This window comes from Petromyzon marinus (assembly GCF_048934315.1).
Source record: "Petromyzon marinus isolate PM22_M1 ecotype Great Lakes invasive population chromosome 80 unlocalized genomic scaffold, UKy_Petmar_22M1.pri1.0 chr80_unloc.3, whole genome shotgun sequence".
Classification (NCBI taxonomy): domain Eukaryota; kingdom Metazoa; phylum Chordata; class Hyperoartia; order Petromyzontiformes; family Petromyzontidae; genus Petromyzon; species Petromyzon marinus.
In genome coordinates, this window is record NW_027422631.1 from 631,381 (window position 1) to 653,696 (window position 22,316).

Below are 22,316 nucleotides of genomic sequence, written 5' to 3' on the forward strand. Positions count from 1 at the left end.
CTGTTCTCATATTTTGGTCCTGGCAAAGGAGGTCACCATGAAATTAATTAATCGATTGAGATTTTGTTTTTGTCGTTGGAGGTTTTTATTCAGATTGAGGATCCATAATTAGAGGGGTTTTTTTTCTGGCGTTGCATCACGTCAATATAAATGTTGTGTCGTTAAAACCGACACCACCCGACACAGCCAATTAGTAAGAGGGTTTGTCACGTGAACAGAACGTGCCAACTCGTGATTTAGTACAGCACTAGTGTATAGTGTAGTGCATATTGTAGTGTATAGTGGTGTAGTGTATAGTGTAGTGTATAGTGTAGTGTGTAGTGCAGTGTATAGTGTAGTGTATAGTAGTGTAGTGTTTAGTGTAGTGTATAGTGTAGTCTGTAGTGTAGTGTATAGTGTAGTGTATAGTAGTGCAGTGTATAGTGTAGTGTATAGTATAGTGTGGTGTATAGTGTAGTGTATAGTAGTGTAGTGTGTAGTGCAGTGTATAGTGTAGTCTGTAGTGTAGTGTATAGTGTAGTGTATAGTGTAGTGTATAGTGTAGTCTGTAGTGTAGTGTATAGTGTAGTGTATAGTGTATAGTAGTGTAGTGTATAGTGTAGTGTATAGTAGTGTATAGTGTAGTGTATAGTGTAGTGTATAGTAGTGTAGTGTATAGTGTAGCACTACACCGGTTGTGTGTTGGAGAGCAAATCCACAACATTTATAAATCTGAGAAAGACGTTTCGCCAGTAATCACAACCAGCATCATCAGGCGGACAGGCAGATTGTGCCGCTTACTGAATATCTGTGACACAAAGAGCTTTATAGCTTATCGGATACCCCCTACACCATAAAAATACAGATTTAAAAATATCTGATTACGTCATTGCGTGGTGACGTCACCCGTATCGCATCTCCCCCCTCCGAGTCTGTTGGGATCAAAGCGTGATGACGTCATACGTCTCCCTCACCCCCACAACCCCCACCCCCCACCCCCCTCCCCCACCCCCCACGCCCACTCCCCCCACCCCCCACCCCCCCATTCGAATTTTCCCGCGCCGAGCCAAGGAAGGGAGAAGCCGCGTCAATGGCGTCAGCTCCCTCAGAGGCACGGACGTTACATTACACGGGGATTACATTACACGGTGATTACATTACATGGGGATTACACTACACGGGGATTACATTACAAGGGAATTACATTACACGGGCATTACATTACATGGGGATCACATTACACGGAGATTACATTCACAATACATTATACGGGGATTATAAGTTACATCACCTGAGGTAATGTTACCTTATATGAAGGATTACATTTGGATTGCATTGCACGGTGATTATTATAAGGGTTACATTACACGGGGGTTACATTGCAGTCCGTATTTAAAATCGTGTAAGATTTAGGCTACGAGACGACTTCACGTTACGATTACAGCTCCACATCTAGTACAGTGTTGACACGAGCGACTAATTAATTGTACAATATTTACTTTGCACTGAATGAGAATGTCGTGGAGAAGATTACCTTATAATGTAACGTGATTTTATTCGGATTGCATCACATTCTGATTACCTTACCCTCAGTGAGGTAATGTTACCTCACCTGAGGTAAAGTTATCTCACCTGAGGTAAGGTTACCTCTACCTAACGTAATGTTACCTCACTTGAGGTAAAGTTACCTCACCTGAGGTAAGTTATCTCACCTGAGGTAAATTTAACTAACGTTGGGTAATGTTACCTGTACCTGAGGTAAAGTTACTTCACCTCAGGAAAAGTTACCTCAACTGAAGTAATTTAACTTCACCTAAGGTAATGTTAGCTCGCATGAGGTAAAGTTACCTCATTTGAGATAATGTTACTTTACCTGAGGTAAATTTACCTCGCCTAAGGTAAAGTTACCTCATCTGAGGTAAAGTTACCTCCCCTGAGGTTAGGTAACCTCTACTTAACGTTATATTACATTAGTTGAGGTAAAGCTACTTCACCTGAGGTAATGTTACCTCTAACTGAAGTAAAGTTATCTCATCTGAGGTAAATTTACCTCGCCTAAGGTAAAGTTATCTCATCTGAGGTAAAGTTTCCTCTACCTGAGGTAATGTTACCTCTCCTGAGGTAAAGTTACCTCTCCTGAGGTAACGTTACCTCACCTGAGGTAAAATTACCTCTACCTAACGTAATGTTACCTCACTTGAGGTAAAGTTATCTCATTTGAGGTAAAGTTACCTCACCTGAGGTAAAGTTATCTCACCTGAGGTAAATTTAACTAACGTGGGGTAATGTTACCTCTACCTGAGGTAAAGTTACTTCACTTCAAGAAAAGTTACCTCACCTGAAGTAATTTTACTTCACCAAAGGTAATGTTACCTCGCATGAGGTAAAGTTATCTCTCTTGAGATGTTACTTCACCTGAGGTAATTTTACCTCTGCTTGAGGTAAAGTTACCTGGCCTGAGGTAAAGTTACCTCATCTGCGGTAAAGTTACCTCCCTGAGGTAAAGTTATCTCACCTGAGGTAAAGTTATCTCTACCTGAGGTAATGTTACCTCACTTGAGGTAAAGTTAGCTCATTTGTGGTAAAGTTACCTCACCTGAGGTAAAGTTAGCTCACATGAGGTAAAGTTAGCTCACATGAGGTAAAGTTACCGCATCTGAGGTAAATTTACCTCTAACTAACGTAATGTAACCTCACCTGAGGTAAAGTTACCTCACCTGAGGTAAATTTAACTAACGTGGGGTAAAGTTACCTCTATCTGGAGCTAGTACGTCATGGTAGAGGTGGGGAGTCCCCACACTTTACCACAAAGACAAAGATCCCCCGTGTAGCCTCTAACAGGCTGTTAGTGAGCAGCACCCATTAAGGCTACCGGCACTGTGGCACACGAGGGGGTGGGTGGCCAGCACCACGCCCGGCCGCCTTTGTCTCCCCAGTGGCGATGTTCACACACCGCTACACCGGGTGCTCATTTGTGGCCGAGTCGACCTAGGGGACGAGGTCCCAGGACCGGTTCAGATGATCGTCACCGCTGTTGGTGGTGGCCGTGAGCGGGAATGGAACTCGGGTCTCTGCCGGCTTCGTAGCGCAGCGCTCGGCCAACACCGGCGACGATCTTCTAACCCGGTCCTGGGCCTCGTCCCCTAGGTCGACTCAGCCTCAAATGAGCACCCGGTGTAGCGAGTGTGAAGTAGTGAACATCGCCACTGGGGAGACAAAGGCGGCCGGGCGTGGTGCTGGCCACCCACCCCCTCGCGCGTCGTTCCGGCCTTCATAGGCGCTGCTCGCTAACAGCGCTTGCCCAGACAGTCTGTTAAGGCCACACGGGGGATCTTTGTCTCGTATCCCTGTGACTCGCTATCCGTGTGACTCCTTCTCCGTGACTCGCTATCCGTGTGACTCCATCTCCGTGACTCGCTATCCGTGTGACTCCGTCTCCGTGACTGCTTCTCCGTGACTGCGTCTGACCGTCGTCCGCGTCTCGTCCCCTCCGTGTCTCTGCGCCTCAGCAGCAGGAGATGGGCGACTTCCGAGACATCAGAGGCTTCTTCACCAAGGCCGAGTGGGGCGACCTGGCCGAGTGCGAGAAGCGGCGCTACAGGAACATCAAGCAGAACCACGCCGTCATGCTGAACCTCGGTGGGTACGGCAGGCCCGAGCCTCTTCACAAATAAACTAATTGTCGTAGTGATTATAATGATAATGAGACCAGAACGTCGTAGCAGAGTGCCATGCACGGGGCGCCACGGTGGCTATGAGATGTTAACTACCTCGCCTGGTCTACAGGAGGTCGTGGGTTCGATGCCGACCCTGACGATGCCTGTCACATATCTGGAGTCTGCGTGTGTCTCTCCCCGGTGAGATGTTAACTACCTCGCCTGTTCTACAGGATGTCGTGGGTTTGATGCCGACCCTGACGATGGCTGTCATATATCTGGAGTCTGCGTGTGTCTCTCCCCGGTGAGATGTTAACTACCTCGCCTGGTCTACAGGAGGTCGTGGGTTCGATGCCTGTCCTCTGGGTTGTCGCTCCACAATGTAGAATCAACATCACGCGTTTAACGTATTTGGCTGCTGCTGTAAATGTCCACGTGGTGAGCCACTTGGTTGAGCTGTCATTTGTGGCAGCCAGGTGGCTTCTGAAGAAGAAGCCGATAGCTCAGTAGACTTCACTTGGTGAAGTAAAAATAGATTTAGTTTGTGTATTGTGTCATTGTTGTAACTTTCCTGGCCCCGTGCCCCCTATGGGACGTCTGTGAAAAAGAGCTTCATAGCTCATCGGATTCCTAATGTTGGAGAGTAAACCCACAACATTTACAAAAATAGTTTATTTTGTGTGTGTGTGTGTGATTTGTTTACCTTTCCTATACTTTGCACTCCTATCGTGTTTACTGTATTGCTTGGTGTTGTTGTAGCAGCCACATTATATAGATGAACGTAGTGGCGGTGGTACACCGTTACGCTGTGTAAAATAATCAGCACATTTTTGGCAATAATTACGTTTTTTTCCTCGCGATTCGAGACACCGGACAGAAGGATATTTCGGGTTGGTGGTGGTAGTGGTGGTGGTGCGTCAAAATCAGTTGTCGTGATGCCGTAGTGGCAGGAAGACGGAACGTGACATGAGCAGAATTGAACACGAAGCTTCGCAGTCTGTTGACGTACAGCGGCGCCCAGTCTGATGACGATCTGCTGCTCCGTGCTCCAGTCGTGCCCAGTGTGATGACGATCTGCTGCTCTGTGCTCCAGCGGCTGCTCCGTGCTCCAGCGGCAAGATTTGACTCCTCGTGCCCCTAGAGACTCGGTGGGACGGTTCCTCGATACGACTCGTGGTGTCGCCACCGCACGTTCGGAATGGGGGACGCGGCTGCTGAATCTGAGTGCAACTTCTGACGGAGAGTCCTGCAGCTCACTCAAGGGGCGACAGCGACATCGTCGGGACAGTGAAAATAACAATAGGTTTTACGCTTCAGGGGAATGAAACAGGAGGCGGTTAAGATGTTCAAACACCAGATAGATTGTAGCTTTTGCAAGGAGTCAAGTTACCGCATTAACCACGCGTACTTGTGGCGAACACGACAAACAAACACTCTCCGATAATAATCTTACATCGTCAGGACTGTGTTACGAGGAACCGGTGTGTCGCTATGCTGCACCGGTGTACCGCCAATACGTCCAAATAACAATGACCGACTGCCTCCTTGCGCAGGGATGAACCCGGCCCAGCCCGAGTTCATGCGCGCACGCGGCAAGCGCAGGGCGAGGGGGAATGGAGCGGAGAGCGGGCGGTCGAGCGACTCCGACGAGGAATGGACGAGGAGGAGGAAGAGGAAGGAGGTGGCGGTGCAGGGAGGACGAAGAGGCGGAGGAGGCAAACGTAAAAGGGCGCTTGCACAGCGTGCAGAGACCCCCTGTAGACTCACACAGAGACCCCCTGTAGACTCACACAGAGACCCTCTGTAGGCTCACACAGAGACCCCCTGTAGACTCACACAGAGACCCCATGTAGACTCACACAGAGACCCCCTGTAGACTCATACAGAGACCCCCTGTACACTCACACAGAGACTCCCTGTAGACTCACACAGAGACCCCCTGTAGATTCACACAGAGACCCCTGTAGACTCACACAGAGACCCCTGTAGACTCACACAAAGACCCCCTGTAGACTCACACAGAAACCCCCTGTAGACTCACAGAGAGACCCCCTGTAGACTCACACAGAGACCCCCTGTACACTCACACAGACACCCCTATAGACTCACACAGAGACCCCTGTACACTCACACAGAGACCCCCTGTACACTCACACAGATACCCCTGTAGACTCATACAGAGACCCTGTACACTCACACAGAGACCCCCTGTAGACTCACACAGAGACCCCTGTAGACTCACACAGAGACCCCCTGTACACTCACACAGAGACCCCCTATAGACTCACACAGAGACCCCCCGTAGACTCACACAGAGACCCCTGTAGACTCACACAGAGACCCCCTGTAGACTCACACAGAGACCCCCTGTAGACTCACACAGAGACCCCTGTAGACTCACACAGAGACCCCCTGTACACTCACACAGAGACCCCTGTAGACTCACACAGAGACCCCCTGTAGACTCACACAGAGACCCCTGTAGACTCACACAGAGACCCCCTGTAGACTCACACAGAGACCCCTGTAGACTTACACAGAGACCCCTGTAGACTCACACAGAGACCCCTGTAGACTCATACAGAGATCCCTGTAGACTCACACAGAGATCCCCTGTAGACTCACACAGAGACCCCTGTAGACTCACGCAGAGACCCCCTGTAGACTCACACAGAGACCCCTGTAGACTCACACAGAGACCACCTATAGACTCACACAGAGACCCCCTGTAGACTCACGCAGATACCCCCTGTAGACTCACACAGATACCCCTGTAGACTCACACAGAGACCCCTGTAGACTCACACAGGGACTCCTGTAGACTCACACAGAGACCCCTGTAGACTCACACAGAGACCCTGTAGACTCACACAGAGACCCCTGTAGACTCACACAGAGACCCTGTAGACTCACACAGAGACCCCCTATAGACTCACACAGAGACCCCCTGTAGACTCACGCAGACACCCCTGTAGACTTACACAGTGACCCCCTGTAGACTCACACAGAGACCCCTGTAGACTCACACAGAGACCCCCTGTAGACTCACACAGAGACCCCCTGTAGACTCACACAGAGACCCCCTGTAGACTCACGCAGAGACCCCTTGTAGACTCACGCAGAGACCCCCTTTAAACTCACACAGAGACCCTTGTAGACTCACACAGAGACCCCTGTAGACTCACACAGAGACCCCTGTAGACTCACGCAGAGACCCCCTGTAGACTCACAGAGACCCCTGTAGACTCACACAGAGACCCCTGTAGACTCACACAGAGACTCCTGTAGACTCACACAGAGACCCCTGTAGACTCACACAGAGACCCTGTAGACTCACACAGAGACCCCCTGTAGACTCACACAGAGACCCCTGTAGACTCACACAGAGACCACCTATAGACTCACACAGAGACCCCTGTAGACTCACACAGAGACCCCCTGTAGACTCACGCAGAGACACCTGTAGACTCACACAGAGACCCCTGTAGACTCACACAGAGACCCCCTGTAGACTCACACAGAGACCCGCTGTACACTCACACAGAGACCCCCTGTAGACTCACACAGAGACCCCCTGTAGACTCACACAGAGACCCCTGTAGACTCACGCAGAGACCCCCTGTAGACTCACACAGAGACCCTGTAGACTCACACAGAGACCCCTATAGACTCACACAGAGACCCCCTGTAGACTCACGCAGACACCCCCTGTAGACTCACACAGAGACCGCTGTAGACTTACACAGTGACCCCCTGTAGACTCACACAGAGACCCCTGTAGACTCACATAGAGACCCCCTGTAGACTCACACAGAGACCCCCTGTAGACTGACACAGAGACCCCCTGTAGACTCACGCAGAGACCCCTTGTAGACTCACGCAGAGACCCCCTTTAAACTCACGCAGAGACCCTTGTAGACTCACAAAGAGACCTCTGTAGACTCACACAGAGACCCCCTGTAGACTCACGCAGAGACCCCCTGTAGATTCACACGGAGACCCCTGTAGACTCACACAGAGACCCTGTAGACTCACACAGAGACCCCCTGCAGACTCACGCAGAGACCCCTGTAGACTCACACAGAGACCCCTGTAGACTCACAAAGAGACCCCCTGTAGACTCACACAGAGACCCGCGGGAAACTCACACAGAGACCCCTGTAGACTCACGCAGAGACCCCCTGTAGACTCACGCAGAGACCCCCTGTAGACTCACAGAGAGACCCCTGTAGACTCACACAGAGACCCCTGTAGACTCACACAGAGACCCCTGTAGACTCACGCAGAGACCCCTGTAGACTCACGCAGGAGTGTTCACGTGTGTGTGCGCGTGTTCACACGTGTGTGCGTGTGTTCAAGTGTGTGCGTGTGTTCACACGTGTGTGCGTGTGTTCACACGTGTGTGCGTGTGTTGACGCAGGAGGAGGCAAGGGGGCTGCTTCACGCTGGGCTACCGTGGGAGAGTCGCACGTGAGGGCAGCTCCCAGCAAGCGCAAGGTCTCTGTGCACAGCGCACGGCACTCCTCTCGTTACAGCTGCTGCTGTTGTTGTTGTTGTCTTTAGTTTGTTGTCCTTCCCACGCACCTCCCATTAGCGAGGTTGGCTACGTACGGTGCCAAAGAAATTCAACATACATACGTACTACTAAACACTACTTACTATACCAGGCACAGGGGAGGCAGGCGAGGCAGAGCCTCACCTGTCATATACTCCAATGAAAATAGCTGTTACGAAAAGTAAAAAAGAAATTCCACTGATCTGCGTTATAAATGTCATTTCTGTATAATCCCAAACATTACAGAGAGATAGTAACAGGCAAGCGCTTATTGCCCGCGCTCCATCCAGTTTCTGAGGGGTTGCGCAATCAGAGGGGAGGCTGAGCTCGTCGCTGCCTCACCTCTAGTCTCCCTGTATTTGCAGCGGAGCTCCGCAAAATTTGGCGATTTTGACGATCAAAATTATTGGAGTCGTACAGAAATGACGAAATACAGATCAGTGGAAGAATCTTAATTAGTATTTTATTACTTTTTACTTTTCGTAGAAGAGGCTTGGCCTGCCATACCCACGGAGGTTCAGCATGACGACGGCATGGTTCTGCGTGATGTATGGAATCAGATATACAGAATCAGAATATCAGAATTAGAATATGTATTGTACTGGAGGAATCCGATGAGGTGTCAGGGTCGAGATCAAACCCGCGACCTCCTGCGTACCAGGCGAGGGAGTAAACATCTCCTAGCCACCGCTGGTCACCGCACCAACTCTGCCCCCCGCACCCCCTTCCGATCCCTCACCCCACCGCCCCCTCCGCTCAGACTAAAGCGGAAGCCCTGGAGTACGTGTGGAGCATCTTGCAGGGAGTGGAGGAGGAGCAGCAGCAGGAGGAGGAGTTCAGGGGATTTGAGCTGAGGGAGGTGCACAAGGCCAGGATGGCGATGTTCAGGCTGGAGCGCAGAGCCACCGCCTGCAAGGAGGCCCTGAGGGTGGTGCTCCAGAGGATACGTGGAGGTGCGTAGCCTGCAGCGGTGATTTCTATTCCCACCGCAACTCCACGCTCCCCCTCTATTCTCACCGGAATTCCACGCTCCCCTCTATTCTCACCGCAACTCCACACTCCCCTCTATTCTCACCGGAACTCCACACTCCACCTCTATTCCAGCCAGAACTCCACACTCCCCTCTATTCTCACCGGAACTCCAGACTCCACCTCTATTCCCACCGGAACTCCACACTCCCCTCTATTCCAGCCAGAACTCCACACTCCCCTCTATTCTCACCGGAACTCCACGCTCCCCTCTATTCTCACCGGAACTCCAGACTCCACCTCTATTCTCACCGGAACTCCACACTCCGCTGTTCCCACCGGAACTCCACACTCCACTCTATTCCCACTGGAACTCCGCACTCCCCTCTATTCTCACCGGAACTCCACACTCCCCTCTATTCTCACCGGAACTCCACACTCCCCTCTATTCTCACCGGAACTCCACACTCCCCTCTATTCTCACCGGAACTCCACACTCCCCTCTATTCCCACCGGAACTCCACACTCCCCTCTATTCTCACCAGAACTCCACACTCCCCTCTATTCTCACCGGAACTCCACACTCCCCTCTATTCCCACCGGAACTCCACGCTCCCCTCTATTCTCACCGGAACTCCACACTCCCCTCTATTCCCACCGGAAATCCACGCTCCCCTCTATTCTCACTGGAACTCCACACTCCCCTCTATTCTCACCGGAACTCCACACTCCCCTCTATTCTCACCGGAACTCCACGCTCCCCTCTATTCTCACCGGAACTCCACGCTCCCCTCTATTCTCACCAGAACTCCACGCTCCCCTCTATTCACACCGGAACTCCACACTCCCCTCTATTCTCACCGGAACTCCACACTCCCCTCTATTCTCACCGCAACTCCGCAATCTTCCGTTGCTGCTGATGGAAGGCGCCACTGCTGTTGATGCTACTGCTACATGTGCCCCCGTCAGTGCTGCTGCTGGTACTGATGCAGCCTATGAACCAAACAATGTTTATTTTATCAGGGTGAGCCCCACTGAGCTGTGTAGCTGTTTTTTCAGAAGCGTCCTGGCTATCACAAATGATACCTCAACGTAGTTTACTTTTCACCATCGTCATCACGTGGACATTTATAGCGGCCAAATTACCCTCAACGCGTGACGTCGATTCTGAACGTTGAGGAGAAAACCGGAGGACCCGGAGAAAAATCCACGCAACCACGTGGAGGTACAACACGCAGACTCCAAACGTACAGCGTGGGTCGTCAGGGTCGGGATCGCTCCCACGACCTCCCGTAGACCATGCGAGGGAGTCAACATCTCGCCAGGGAGGAGAGAGAGAGAGAGACGCGCGGGCTACAGATGTACGGCAGGCTTCGTCAGGGTCGGGATGGAACCCACGACCTCCCGTACACCGGGAGAGGTGGTCAACATCTCGCCGCGTTTGCCCGCAGGCTCCTCCGTGCCGCCGGCCTCCTCCGCCCAGGCTGCGGCGGTGTCGCTCAGCGCTCGCTCTCGCTACGGCCTGCGGCAGCGCGAGAGGAAAGTCTACACAGAGGTGGAGGAGCCCCAGGACGACGACTTCTTCTGTGAGACCCCTTGCTCCCTCTACCTCTCTCTCTCACTTTCTCACTCTCTGTTACTCTGTTACTTTCTGTCACTCTCTCTCACTCTCTCACACTCTCTCTTACACTCTCACTTTCTCACACTCTCACCTATCTCTCACTTTCTCACTCTCTCTCTCACTGTCATTCTCTCTGTTACTGTCACTTTCTCACTCTCTCTGTTACTTTCTCACTCTCTCACTGTCACTCTCTCAATCTCTCACTTTCTCACACTCTCACACTGTCACTCTCTCACTCTCTCTCACACTGTCACTTTCTCTCTCTCTCTCACTGTCACTCTCTCACTGTCACTTTCTCACTCTCTCTCTCACTGTCACTTTCTCACTCTCTCTCACTGTCACTTTCTCACTCTGTCTCTCACTGTCTCACACTCTCACTTTCTCACACTCTCACCTATCTCCCTCTATTGCTCCAGCGCTCTCACTCGATATATTCCACCTGCTCCCTCTCACTCTCTCCCCCTTGCCCTCCCTATCATACGCTCCCTTTCTCGCACTCTCACTCACCCCTCTCTCTCTTTTGCTCCCTCGCTCAGGGATGCAGCGAGGAAGGGAGGGATGCAGGGAGGGTGACAGGGGATACATCTCCGATGGGCGAGCTAAATAAGTTCATGCAGAGAGGGAGGGAGGCATCTGTCTGGAGCGCTCCTCACCCTTCACTCTCTCACAGTGCCACTGCTGCTGTTGCTACTGCGATTCGCCCCCCTCCTGCTGCTGCTGCTGCTGTGGCTCTCAGTCTGCGAGCTGTGCAGGGATTTCTACCTGGGGGAGTGCTCCGTGCACGGCCCGCCAGAGTTCATCGCGGACGCGGCCGTGGCCCCGGGAGTGGCCGACAGGGCCCGGCTCAGCCTGCCCCAGGGCCTCACCGTCGGCGCCTCCTCCATCGCTGGCGCCGGCCTCGGGGTGTGGAGCAACAGGAAGAAGCTGCCCAAGGGGGTGATGTTTGGGCCCTACCAGGGAGAGGTGTCTGAGGAGAACCCCGTGAGCGAGTACTGCTGGCTGGTGAGCTGCTGCTGCTGCTGCCACTGCCACTGCTGCAGCCTCCTCCTATTCCTACATCATCATCGTCGTCGTCGTGTGTGGAGAGGAGGCTCGTGAGGGAGATACAGAGAAAGCCATAGCTTCACACAGTCACCCACAGACTCACACAGAAGAGACCCAGAGCCTCACACGGAGACCCAGAGACTCGCACAGAGACCCGGAGACTCGCACAGAGACCCACAGACTCACACAGAGACCCAGAGACTCGCACAGAGAGACCCACAGACTCACACAGAGACCCACAGACTCACACAGAGACCCAGAGACTCACACAGAGCCTTAGAGGCTCACACAGGGACCCACAGACTCACAGAGAGACCCACAGACTTGCACAGAGACCCACAGACTCACACAGAGACCCAGAGACTCACACAGAGACCTAGAGACTTGGACAGAGACTCAGAGACTCACACAGGGACCCACAGACTCACAGAGAGACCCAAAATTTAACGTCATTATGAGTTCAACTTGTAACCCACAGTAGCCGCTCGCTCGCAAGGACAGAACAACTTCGATGCGTAAGGAGGAACCACATACTGGTGGTTCCTCCTCACGCACTCCTTACGCAAAAATAAACCACGACACCTCGCGGCTGATCTCGTCAAGAAGCATAAACCATCATCACGCAAACTCTGTTCATGCTCGCAGCAGCAGCAGCGGCGTTTGGCTACCCATCGTGCAAAGACGATGGTCAGCGCATGGCGCGGCTCTTACAGACGCACTTCTGCGGCCGTCTGGAAGGTTCTTGCTTCCAATATGAGGAAGCCACTGGGAGCTATGCACTTTTAAATCTTGTAGATTTAAAATTCATTTCTTTAGAACTCTTAGTGTTTAGTTTGTTGTCCTTCCCCCCGCACCTCCGATCAGCACGGTTGGCTACGTCCGGTACGAAAGAAGTTCAAGTTACGGTCCAACTCACGTGAGTTATCTGTGGATCTGCTCGTGTGCGTGTGTGTTTCAGATTTACAAAAACAAAAAGGATCGTGAATATGTTGACGCTCAGGATGAATCTAAATCAAACTGGATGAGGTGATTCTTGTCTTAAGGACCACTGCACAGAGAGACCAGAACCACTCCACACAGAGACCAGAACCACTACAGAGACCAGAACCACCAAACAGAGACCAGAACCGCTACACACAGAGACCAGAACCACTACAGAGACCAGAACCACTATACACAGAGACCAGAACCACCACACACAGAGACCAGAACCACTACACAAAGTGACCAGAACCGCTACACACAGAGACCAGAACCACTACAGAGACCAGAACCACTACACACAGAGACCAGAACCACTACAGAGACCAGAACCACTACACACAGAGACCAGAACCACCACACACAGAGACCAGAACCACTACACACAGAGACCAGAACCACCACACAAAGTGACCAGAACCACTACACACAGAGACCAGAACCACTACACACAGAGACCAGAACCATGACATACAGAGACCAGAACCACCACACAGAGAGACCAGAACCACTACACATAGAGACCAGAACCACTACACACAGAGACCAGAACTACTACACACAGAGACCAGAACCACTACAGAGACCAGAACCACTACAGAGACCAGAACCACTACACAGAGAGACCAGAACCACTACACACAGAGACCAGAACCACTAGACACAGAGACCAGAACCACTACACACAGAGACCAGAACCACGACACACAGAGACCAGAACCACCACACAAAGTGACCAGAACCACTACACACAGAGACCAAAACCACTACACACAGAGACCAAAACCATGACATACAGAGACCAGAACCACCACACACAGAGACCAGAACCACTACACATAGAGACCAGAACCACTACACACAGAGACCAGAACTACTACACACAGAGACCAGAACCACTACAGAGACCAGAACCACTACACAGAGAGACCAGAACCACTACACACAGAGACCAGAACCACTAGACACAGAGACCAGAACCACTACACAGAGACCAGAACCACGACACACAGAGGCCAGAACCACTACAGAGACCAGAACCACCACACACAGAGGCAAGAACCACTGTACACAGAGACCGGAACCACTCGAGGCCAGAACCACTACACACAGACCAGAAGCACCATACAGAGTGACCAGAGCCACTACACACAGAGACCAGAACCACCACACACAGAGACCAGAACCACTGCACACAGAGACCCTGGGCCTCCCCTTGTTCGACTCAGCATCAAATTAGCACCCGGTACTGAGCGTGGTTCCAGCCCCACCACCCCCACGTAGCGCCCAGTGCCGGCCCTTAATAGGCGCTCGCTAACGGCCCCACCCCGCCCCCCGCGTCTGCCCCCGCAGGTTCGTCAACTGCGTGAGGAATGAGCAGGAGCAGAACCTGGTGGCCTTCCAGCACCGGGGGCAGATTTACTACCGCACGTTCCGTGCCGTGGGGCCCGGCTCTGAGCTGCTGGTCTGGTACGGCGAGGAGTTCGCCCAGGAGCTGGGCATCGCCTGCGAGGCCGGGCCCTCGCGACGCCGCAGCAGCAGCAGCAGCGAGTTGGCTCCCAGGGCCACCGCCAGAGACCTGCAGCCCGTGCAGCCTCCACCAAGCGAGGAACACTGTGAGCACCGCTCACCAGAGACTCACCACTGCTCACCAGACTATAGCCACCACTCACCAGAGATAATAGCCACCACTCACCAGGGATGATAGCCACCGCTCACCAGAGATGATAGCCACCACTCACCAGAGATGATAGCCACCGCTCACCAGAGATGATAGCCACCACTCACCAGAGATGATAGCCACCACTCACCAGAGATGATAGCCACCACTCACCAGGGATGATAGCCACTGCTCACCAGAGGTGATAGGCACCACACACACTACTAAGGTACAAATTTGTAACAGGTGTGGTGTGTAGTAGTAGACATTGCCACTGGGGAGACAAAGGCGGCCATGTGTGGTGCTGGCCACCCTCCCACTCGTGTACCGTGCCGGCCTTCATAGGTACTCGCAAACAACACTTGCCCAACAGTCTGATATGGCTGTTGGGGACCTTTACCTTTATATATACACACACGTGTTCGAGAGTGATCATGTCTAGGTGTTGGTATGCGCGTGTGTCTTGTGCCTCTGGGATGACGCAGGTGGAGTGGTGGTGGAGGTCACAAGGCTGCCGTGTCCTGCCTGCAACCGTCAGTTCATCTGCCGCTCTAGTCTAGAGCATCACATGCAGAGGAGACACCCCCCTAAGCCCAATAACAAAAGTCATCAGTGTGACCAATGTCCATACAGCACAGACAACAAGAATCACTTGAAGATACACCAGAGAACACACACGGGAGAGAAGCCGTTCAAGTGCACCGTGTGTGAGAAGGCGTTTGCACATCTACAACATCTTCACAGGCACCAGAGAACACACACGGGAGAGAAGCCGTTCACGTGCACCGTGTATGAGAAGGCGTTTGCAGACCCATCCAATCTTCACAGCCACCAGAGAACACACACGGGAGAGAAGCCGTTCAAGTGCACTGTGTGTGTGAAGGCGTTTGCACAACTAGCACATCTTCACAGCCACCAGAGAACACACACGGGAGAGAAGCCGTTCAAGTGCACCGTGTGTGAGAAGGCGTTTGCAGACCTATCCAGTCTTCACAGCCATCAGAGAACACACACGGGAGAGAAGCCGTTCAAGTGCACCGTGTGTGAGAAGGCGTTTGCACGGCTATCAACTCTTCACAGCCACCAGAGAACACACACGGGAGAGAAGCCGTTCAAGTGCACCGTGTGTGAGAAGGCGTTTGCACAACTACCACATCTTCACAGCCACCAGAGAACACACACGGGAGAGAAGCCGTTCAAGTGCACCGTGTGTGAGAAGGCGTTTGCACGGCTATCAACTCTTCACAGCCACCAGAGAACACACACGGGAGAGAAGCCGTTCAAGTGCACCGTGTGTGAGAAGGCGTTTGCACAACTACCACATCTTCACAGCCACCAGAGAACACACACGGGAGAGAAGCCGTTCAAGTGCACCGTGTGTGAGAAGGCGTTTGCACGGCTATCAACACTTCACAGCCACCAGAGAACACACACCGGCCAGAATGCATTTTCTCCTTCCCATGGAAACAGAAAATTCAGCCATCCTGAGCACAAAGCGCACAGCGCCGAGCTGTGAATTAGTTTCAAACAACAGGCCACGTGATTAGCCGAGGCTGTGCCACTCTTGAAACTGATTTTGAACGTGAACACGGAAACCTACGGAATCCTCCTACACCTGCCTCACACCCTGTGGGGGGCGGGAGATTAAACCGACCCGGCCACCCCTCGATTGCAAGTGCGGAGTTCTCGGTCCCAACCACTGCACGTCCCCACCTCCCCACCCCCACCACCTGGGGGTCCCTGTGTGTGTGAGTGTGCAGAGTCCCCCGTGCAGAGCTGCACTGTTGTCACCCTAGAACGGGGCACCGCAGGGCGATCCACCTACAGATACCCCAGTCTGCACGTCTCCCGCCGGTCTCCGTGAGCACCGCGTGCCGTCTCGTAGCCCTGCCCCGTGCGACCTACGTACAGTACGTACTGTACATACAGTACGTACAGTGCGTACCCATCAAGCGGTAGGCCGAACCGCGGCCGATGACAAAGGTGGCGTCCGCTCACGAATCTCCGTGCACTCAGTCCCATAGCCCCGAGCGATCGCTTGCGCGATATTCACTTTGCTGCTGAGAGGAAAGCTACGGGGAGGAGGTGGGGGGTTAGTAGGAGAGGACATCTGTGGAACAGCTGGAGATCTGCGGAGAAGAGCTTTACAGCTCATCGGATTCCTGCGGTCTGAAAAAATATTCCGAGATGGCGTTGGGGGGGGGGGTGTAGGTATGAGTGGGGTATCTGCGCTTGGATCGCCCTGCGTGTTGTTGCTGCTGCCTCCCCCGTTGAAAATGTTCCCGGCGTGAACTTTGACCCTTTGCCGTTGCGACGACGCCGCTCGCAGTGCGTGAACGTCGCCGTCGTCGTCACAACAAAACGCAGTGAGAACTAAAGTAACTTTATCGGTAGCGAGGCTCCCACAGGGCCACGCGGGGCAGGGAGTGTGGCACAGTTTTGGCGCCGGCTAGCGCAGAGTGGCGGCGGTCGTGTCGCTACGCTTCTCTGCGGTGAGCAACGACGTCTTGATAACAACAACAGCAGCAGCTGCTCGCTCAATTCGTGAATGGCGACACCAACACCGTGAACGGCGACGCCCACCCCGTGAACGGCGACGCCCACCCCGTGAACGGCGACGCCCACCCCGTGAACGGCGACGCCCACCCCGTGAACGGCGACGCCCACCCCGTGAACGGCGACGCCCACCCCGTGAACGGCGACGCCCACCCCGTGAACGGCGACGCCCACCCGTGAACGGCGACGCCCACCCCGTGAACGGCGACGCCCACCCCGTGAACGGTGACACCCTGGGACTGGTGACACCCACCCCGTGAACGGTTACACCCACCCCGTGAATGGCGACGCCCACCCCGTGAACGGCGACGCCCACCCCGTGAACGTCGACGCCCACCCCGTGAACGGCGACGCCCACCCCGTGAACGGCGACGCCCACCGCGTGAACGGCGACGCCCACCCGTGAACGGCGACGCCCACCCCGTGAACGGCGACGCCCACCCCGTGAACGGCGACGCCCACCCCGTGAACGGCGACGCCCACCCCGTGAACGGTGACACCCTGGGACTGGTGACACCCACCCCGTGAACGGTTACACCCACCCCGTGAACGGCGACGCCCACCCCGTGAACGGCGACGCCCACCCCGTGAACGTCGACGCCCACCCCGTGAACGGCGACGCCTACCCCGTGAACGGCGACGCCCACCGCGTGAACGGCGACGCCCACCCGTGAACGGCGACGCCCACCCCGTGAACGGCGACGCCCACCCCGTGAACGGCGACGCCCACCCCGTGAACGGCGACGCCCACCCCGTGAACAGCGACGCCCACCCCGTGAACGGCGACGCCCACCCCGTGAACGGTGACACCCACCCCGTGAACGGTGACGCCCACCCCGTGAACGGCGACGCCCACCCCGTGAACGGTGACACCCACCCCGTGAACGGTGACACCCACCCCGTGAACGGCGGCGCCCACCCAATGAACCGTGACACCCACCCTGTAACTCTGCGGATGTCTTGGACGCGGGAAAGTGTTGAGAGATTCTCTGCGTCGTCCCTGGTTGCTCGCGTGTCGTCGCACGGTGGTGGCATGCGTTGACTCTTACACGGTTAAGAAAGTTGAGCGTTAGTTTGTGATTCTGTTTAAAATTATATACTTACTTAAACTAACAAAAATTATCTTGGTATTATCTAGGTCCAACAGAATATGTAGAGGCTCTTTTATCAGACGCGACCACCTGGCCATCACAAATGAAAGCTCAACGAAGTGGCTCATCATTGCGTGGACATTGATAGCGGCCAGATACTCTGATTGCGTGATCTGGATTCTAAATGTCGAGGGCAAAATCCGGAGGACCTGGAGAAAAATCCACACGACCATGGAGAGAGAGAGAGAGACGCGCAAACTCAAAATATACAGCAGGTGTCAGGGTCGGAATCGAAAAAACGATCTCCTGTATACCAGAAGAGGTGGTTAACATCTCAACATGCGTTCAGAGTATTTGGCTGCTGTAAATGTCACGTGACAAGCCACTTCGGTGCGCTGCCGTCATTTGTGATAGGCGGGTCGCTACCGCACAGCTCAGTGGGGGCCTTACCTGGAAAAGTAAAGTGAAGTAAAAAAACAAAAACCTGCTGTTGAGAATGACCTCACCGGACCGGTGGAGGCAGCGCTGACGTCTTGGTCCCAGTTGGCAGCGCCGGCGTCTCGTTGGTTGTGAAGGCAGCCCAGCTCACACAGCCCGTGCCGGTGTCTCCAGGAGGTGGGAGCGACTTGCTCTGTGTCAGTGTCTCCAGGAGGTCCCAGCGACTTGCTCTGTGTCAGTGTCTCCAGGAGGTGGGAGCGCCTTGCTCTGTGGTGACACTTTGCCGTGACAGAGGTTTGTTCTTTGTTGTTGTTGTTGGGTTAGAGATCTCGTAAACATAAACATTGTGTCGTTAACCCACCATCACCCACTACCATCGCCTGGCACGGCCAATCAGTCAGGGTTTGTCACGTAAACGAAACGTGCCAATTGGTTACCGACTTCAGCACACACAGCGCTTGTGTGTCGGGGAGAGTGAACCCACCACAGCATTTACAATTCGAGTACCGGTGACGTTTCACCGGCGATTACAAACAACGGCGACCGGCTTCATCGGGCGACGTGCCAGGATTGTGATCCAACGCCATCTAACCCGGCGGCAACGACGACAAAAACCTTCGGCGCAGATACCGCCGGTCGCGAGAGACCGCGCGTGGCGCTTTGTGTTGCCGTCGCGTTGCCGCGAATCGTCGAAGCGCGTTCACGGTCCGTCGTTCTCCCGCAACGCGGCGGTGGTTGTTGCGTTCCTGAAGAACAACCGCGTTGTGGAGAAATAATATAAACTATAATGGGGGGGTGGGGGGTGAAGCGTGGTCCGCGATAACACGCGAGATGATGGGCAAGACAGAGGCGGGACTAAGACCAAGGCGCGTGGGTAGCGTCTAGAAGCATCCAGCAGCATCCCAACGCCTCCTCCTCGTTGCGACGCCGCTACGCCGAGGGCAGCCGCACGTAGAACCGCTTACTCCTACTCGCGTTGAGACGTAGTTCCGTTCGCTCGGTCGCGTCGCATCCAATCCGCGTCCTCGTTACGGACGGTGTGTATCCCCTTACGATACATTCACGGCGTTACGTCGTCCAGTTGGCGTCGTTAGAACTAACACGCGGCGTTGTAGCGGAACCAGACTGTACCCGTTGTCTCCTGCTGTTCAACGCGGAGGCCGCATCGACCCTTCCAATAGTCGCTGTAGCCATTGCGAGCCCCAAGCTGTTGTTGGCTCCCGGCTCTTAAACTCGCGTTTTTCTGGATTTTCTTGTTGTTATTCTGTCTCTCGCTGTTCAAATAAACCTACCGTTAAAATTATAGACTGATCATTTCTTTTGTCAGTGGGCAAACGTACAAAATCAGCAGGGGATCAAATGCTTTTTTCCCCCTCACTGTCATCTGTAATCGTTACACACAGCAGCACCTGGTCACAACTGCTCGCCGCTGATCCTAACAACACCAATCCTAGTCGTCATCCCTGCACGTCAAGGATGGTAAAACTATGACCCAACAAACTTACACATCACACTGTCCTACAGACTTCACTTCACACGCCCCTACAGACTTCACTTCACACGCCCCTACAGAGTTGTGTTGGTCACGTGCCTACCTTTCCTATACTCTGCACTCCCATGGTGTTTATTGTATTGTGTTTGTTGTTGTGGCGTTCTGACCCCGTGCACCTACTGTGGACGTCTGTGGATAATAAAGAGCTTCACAGCTCATCGGATTCCTCCTCCAGAATAAAAAAAAATAAACTTAAAAACTCTGATGACGTCACTGCGTGGTGACGTCACGCGTCTCGCCCCCCCCCACTCCCCCGTTACCCCCCACCCCTCCCACCCGCGATGCCCCCCCCACTCCCCCGTTACCCCCCACTCACCCCCACCCCCGATGCCCCCTCCCCCCACCCCCCACTCCCCCCCACCACCACCAACCGCCGCCATTGGCCACTCAGTGACGGTGACGTCCACCCGGCGCCTGTGCCAGGCTGGGTGCACTTCGAGGCTGCCGCGTGAAGTGAGGTGGTGACGTCACGCGAGCGTTGTGTTTAACGATTACAGTGGCACGCGGCCTGCACTACGTGAGGGTTACTTTGACACAACGTTACCTCTATCTGAGGTAAAGTTACCTCTATCTGGGGTAAAGTTACCTCTTCCTGAGGTAAAGTTACCTCACCTGAGGTAAAGTTACCTCTTCCTGAGGTAAAGTTACCTCTATCTGAGGTAATGTTACCTCTACCTGAGGTAATGTTACCTCTACCTGAGGTAAAGTTACCTCTATCTGAGGTAACTTTACCTCTATCTGAGGTAATGTTACCTCTATCTGAGGTAAAGTTACCTCTTCCTGAGGTAAAGTTACCTCACCTGAGGTAAAGTTACCTCTTCCTGAGGTAAAGTTACCTCTATCTGAGATAATGTTACCTCTACCTGAGGTAATGTTACCTCTATCTGAGGTAAAGTTACCTCTTCCTGAGGTAAAGTTACCTCACCTGAGGTAAAGTTACCTCTTCCTGAGGTAAAGTTACCTCTATCTGAGGTAATGTTACCTCTACCTGAGGTAAAGTTACCTCTATCTGAGGTAAAGTTACCTCTATCTGAGGTAAAGTTACCTCACCTGAGGTAATGTTACCTCTACCTGAGGTAAAGTTACCTCTATCTGAGGTAATGTTACCTCTATCTGAGGTAATGTTACCTCTACCTGAGGTAAAGTTACCTCATCTGAGGTAAAGTTACCTCATCTGAGGTAAAATTACCTCGCCTGAGGTAAGATTACCTCTACCTAACGTTATATTACATCACAAGGGGCACAGCAAAATGACTCTACAGTAATTTTGCTGTGCGCCTTTTTTACACCTGATGAAGGAAGCTTGTGTTGCCCCGAAACGTCGTGATTTAATTTAGTTGTTTTGTTTTATTTTTTACCTTCGTTACTTTACCGAAAAAACCAAATAGTATGAATCCTTATTCTTGGTTCTTTCGGTAAAGTCACCACGTAGAAGGGAAACAATAAAATAATAAAAATATAAAACAATAAAATTCTCACCTGACGATGATTGCTGCTTTGTGTTGCAGTCGAAACGTCGTGAGAATTTTGTTTTTATATTTTTATTATTTTATTGTTTCCCTTCTACGTGGTGGTGACTTTACCGAAAGAACCAAGAATATAAATCCGTGCAGTCACGAAAGCTTTAAACCAAAGAGTATGAATCCTTGTAAAAGGTTTAAGTTTGGTGTTTTAACATCTTAACCCAGCTGTTTTGTTGCCAGAAAAAAGGGGAAAACCTCTTCTTATATTTTCGGTCCTGACAAAGGAGGTCACCGTGAAATTAATTAATCGATTTGAGATTTTGTTTTTGTCGTTGGAGGTTTTTATTCAGATTGAGGATCCATAATTAGAGGTTTGTTTTTTTCTAGCGTTGCGTCGCGTCAATATAAATGTTGTGTCGTTAAAACCGACACCACCCGACACAGCCAATTAGCAAGAGGGTTTGTCACGTGAACAGAACGTGCCAACTCGTGATTTAGTACAGCACTAGTGTATAGTGTAGCGCATATTGTAGTGTATAGTGTAGTGTATAGTGTAGTGTATAGTGTGTAGTGTAGTGTATAGTAGTGTAGTGTATAGTGTAGTGTATAGTGTAGTGTATAGTAGTGTAGTGTATAGTAGTGTATAGTGTAGTGTATAGTAGTGTAGTGTATAGTGCAGTGTATAGTGTAGTGTATAGTGTAGTGTATAGTAGTGTAGTGTATAGTGTAGTGTATAGTAGTGCAGTGTATA

The 22,316-nt window shown here is 52.6% G+C and overlaps 1 protein-coding gene across 1 annotated transcript; it reads left to right on the forward strand.

Moving 5' to 3' along the window:
* The first annotated feature begins 10,509 nt into the window (after positions 1-10,509).
* LOC142908358 (uncharacterized) lies at positions 10,510-19,853 on the forward strand. The gene is made up of 5 exons (XM_076058927.1): positions 10,510-10,745; positions 11,517-11,782; positions 12,783-12,850; positions 14,159-14,421; positions 14,951-19,853. Exons 1-5 carry the CDS (start codon positions 10,547-10,549, stop codon positions 15,979-15,981), a joined length of 1,827 nt encoding a protein of 608 aa, XP_075915042.1. The 5' UTR covers positions 10,510-10,546; the 3' UTR covers positions 15,982-19,853.
* Positions 19,854-22,316: the final 2,463 nt, after the last annotated feature.

Bases quoted from the DNA above. Each gene is read 5' to 3' on its own strand.
- LOC142908358 (XM_076058927.1), top strand. From the start codon at position 10,547: ATGGAACCCACGACCTCCCGTACACCGGGAGAGGTGGTCAACATCTCG. The intron at 10,746-11,516 runs GTGAGACCCCTT...TGTGGCTCTCAG, and splicing joins CCAGGACGACGACTTCTTCT to TCTGCGAGCTGTGCAGGGAT. The intron at 14,422-14,950 runs GTGAGCACCGCT...GGGATGACGCAG, and splicing joins TCCACCAAGCGAGGAACACT to GTGGAGTGGTGGTGGAGGTC.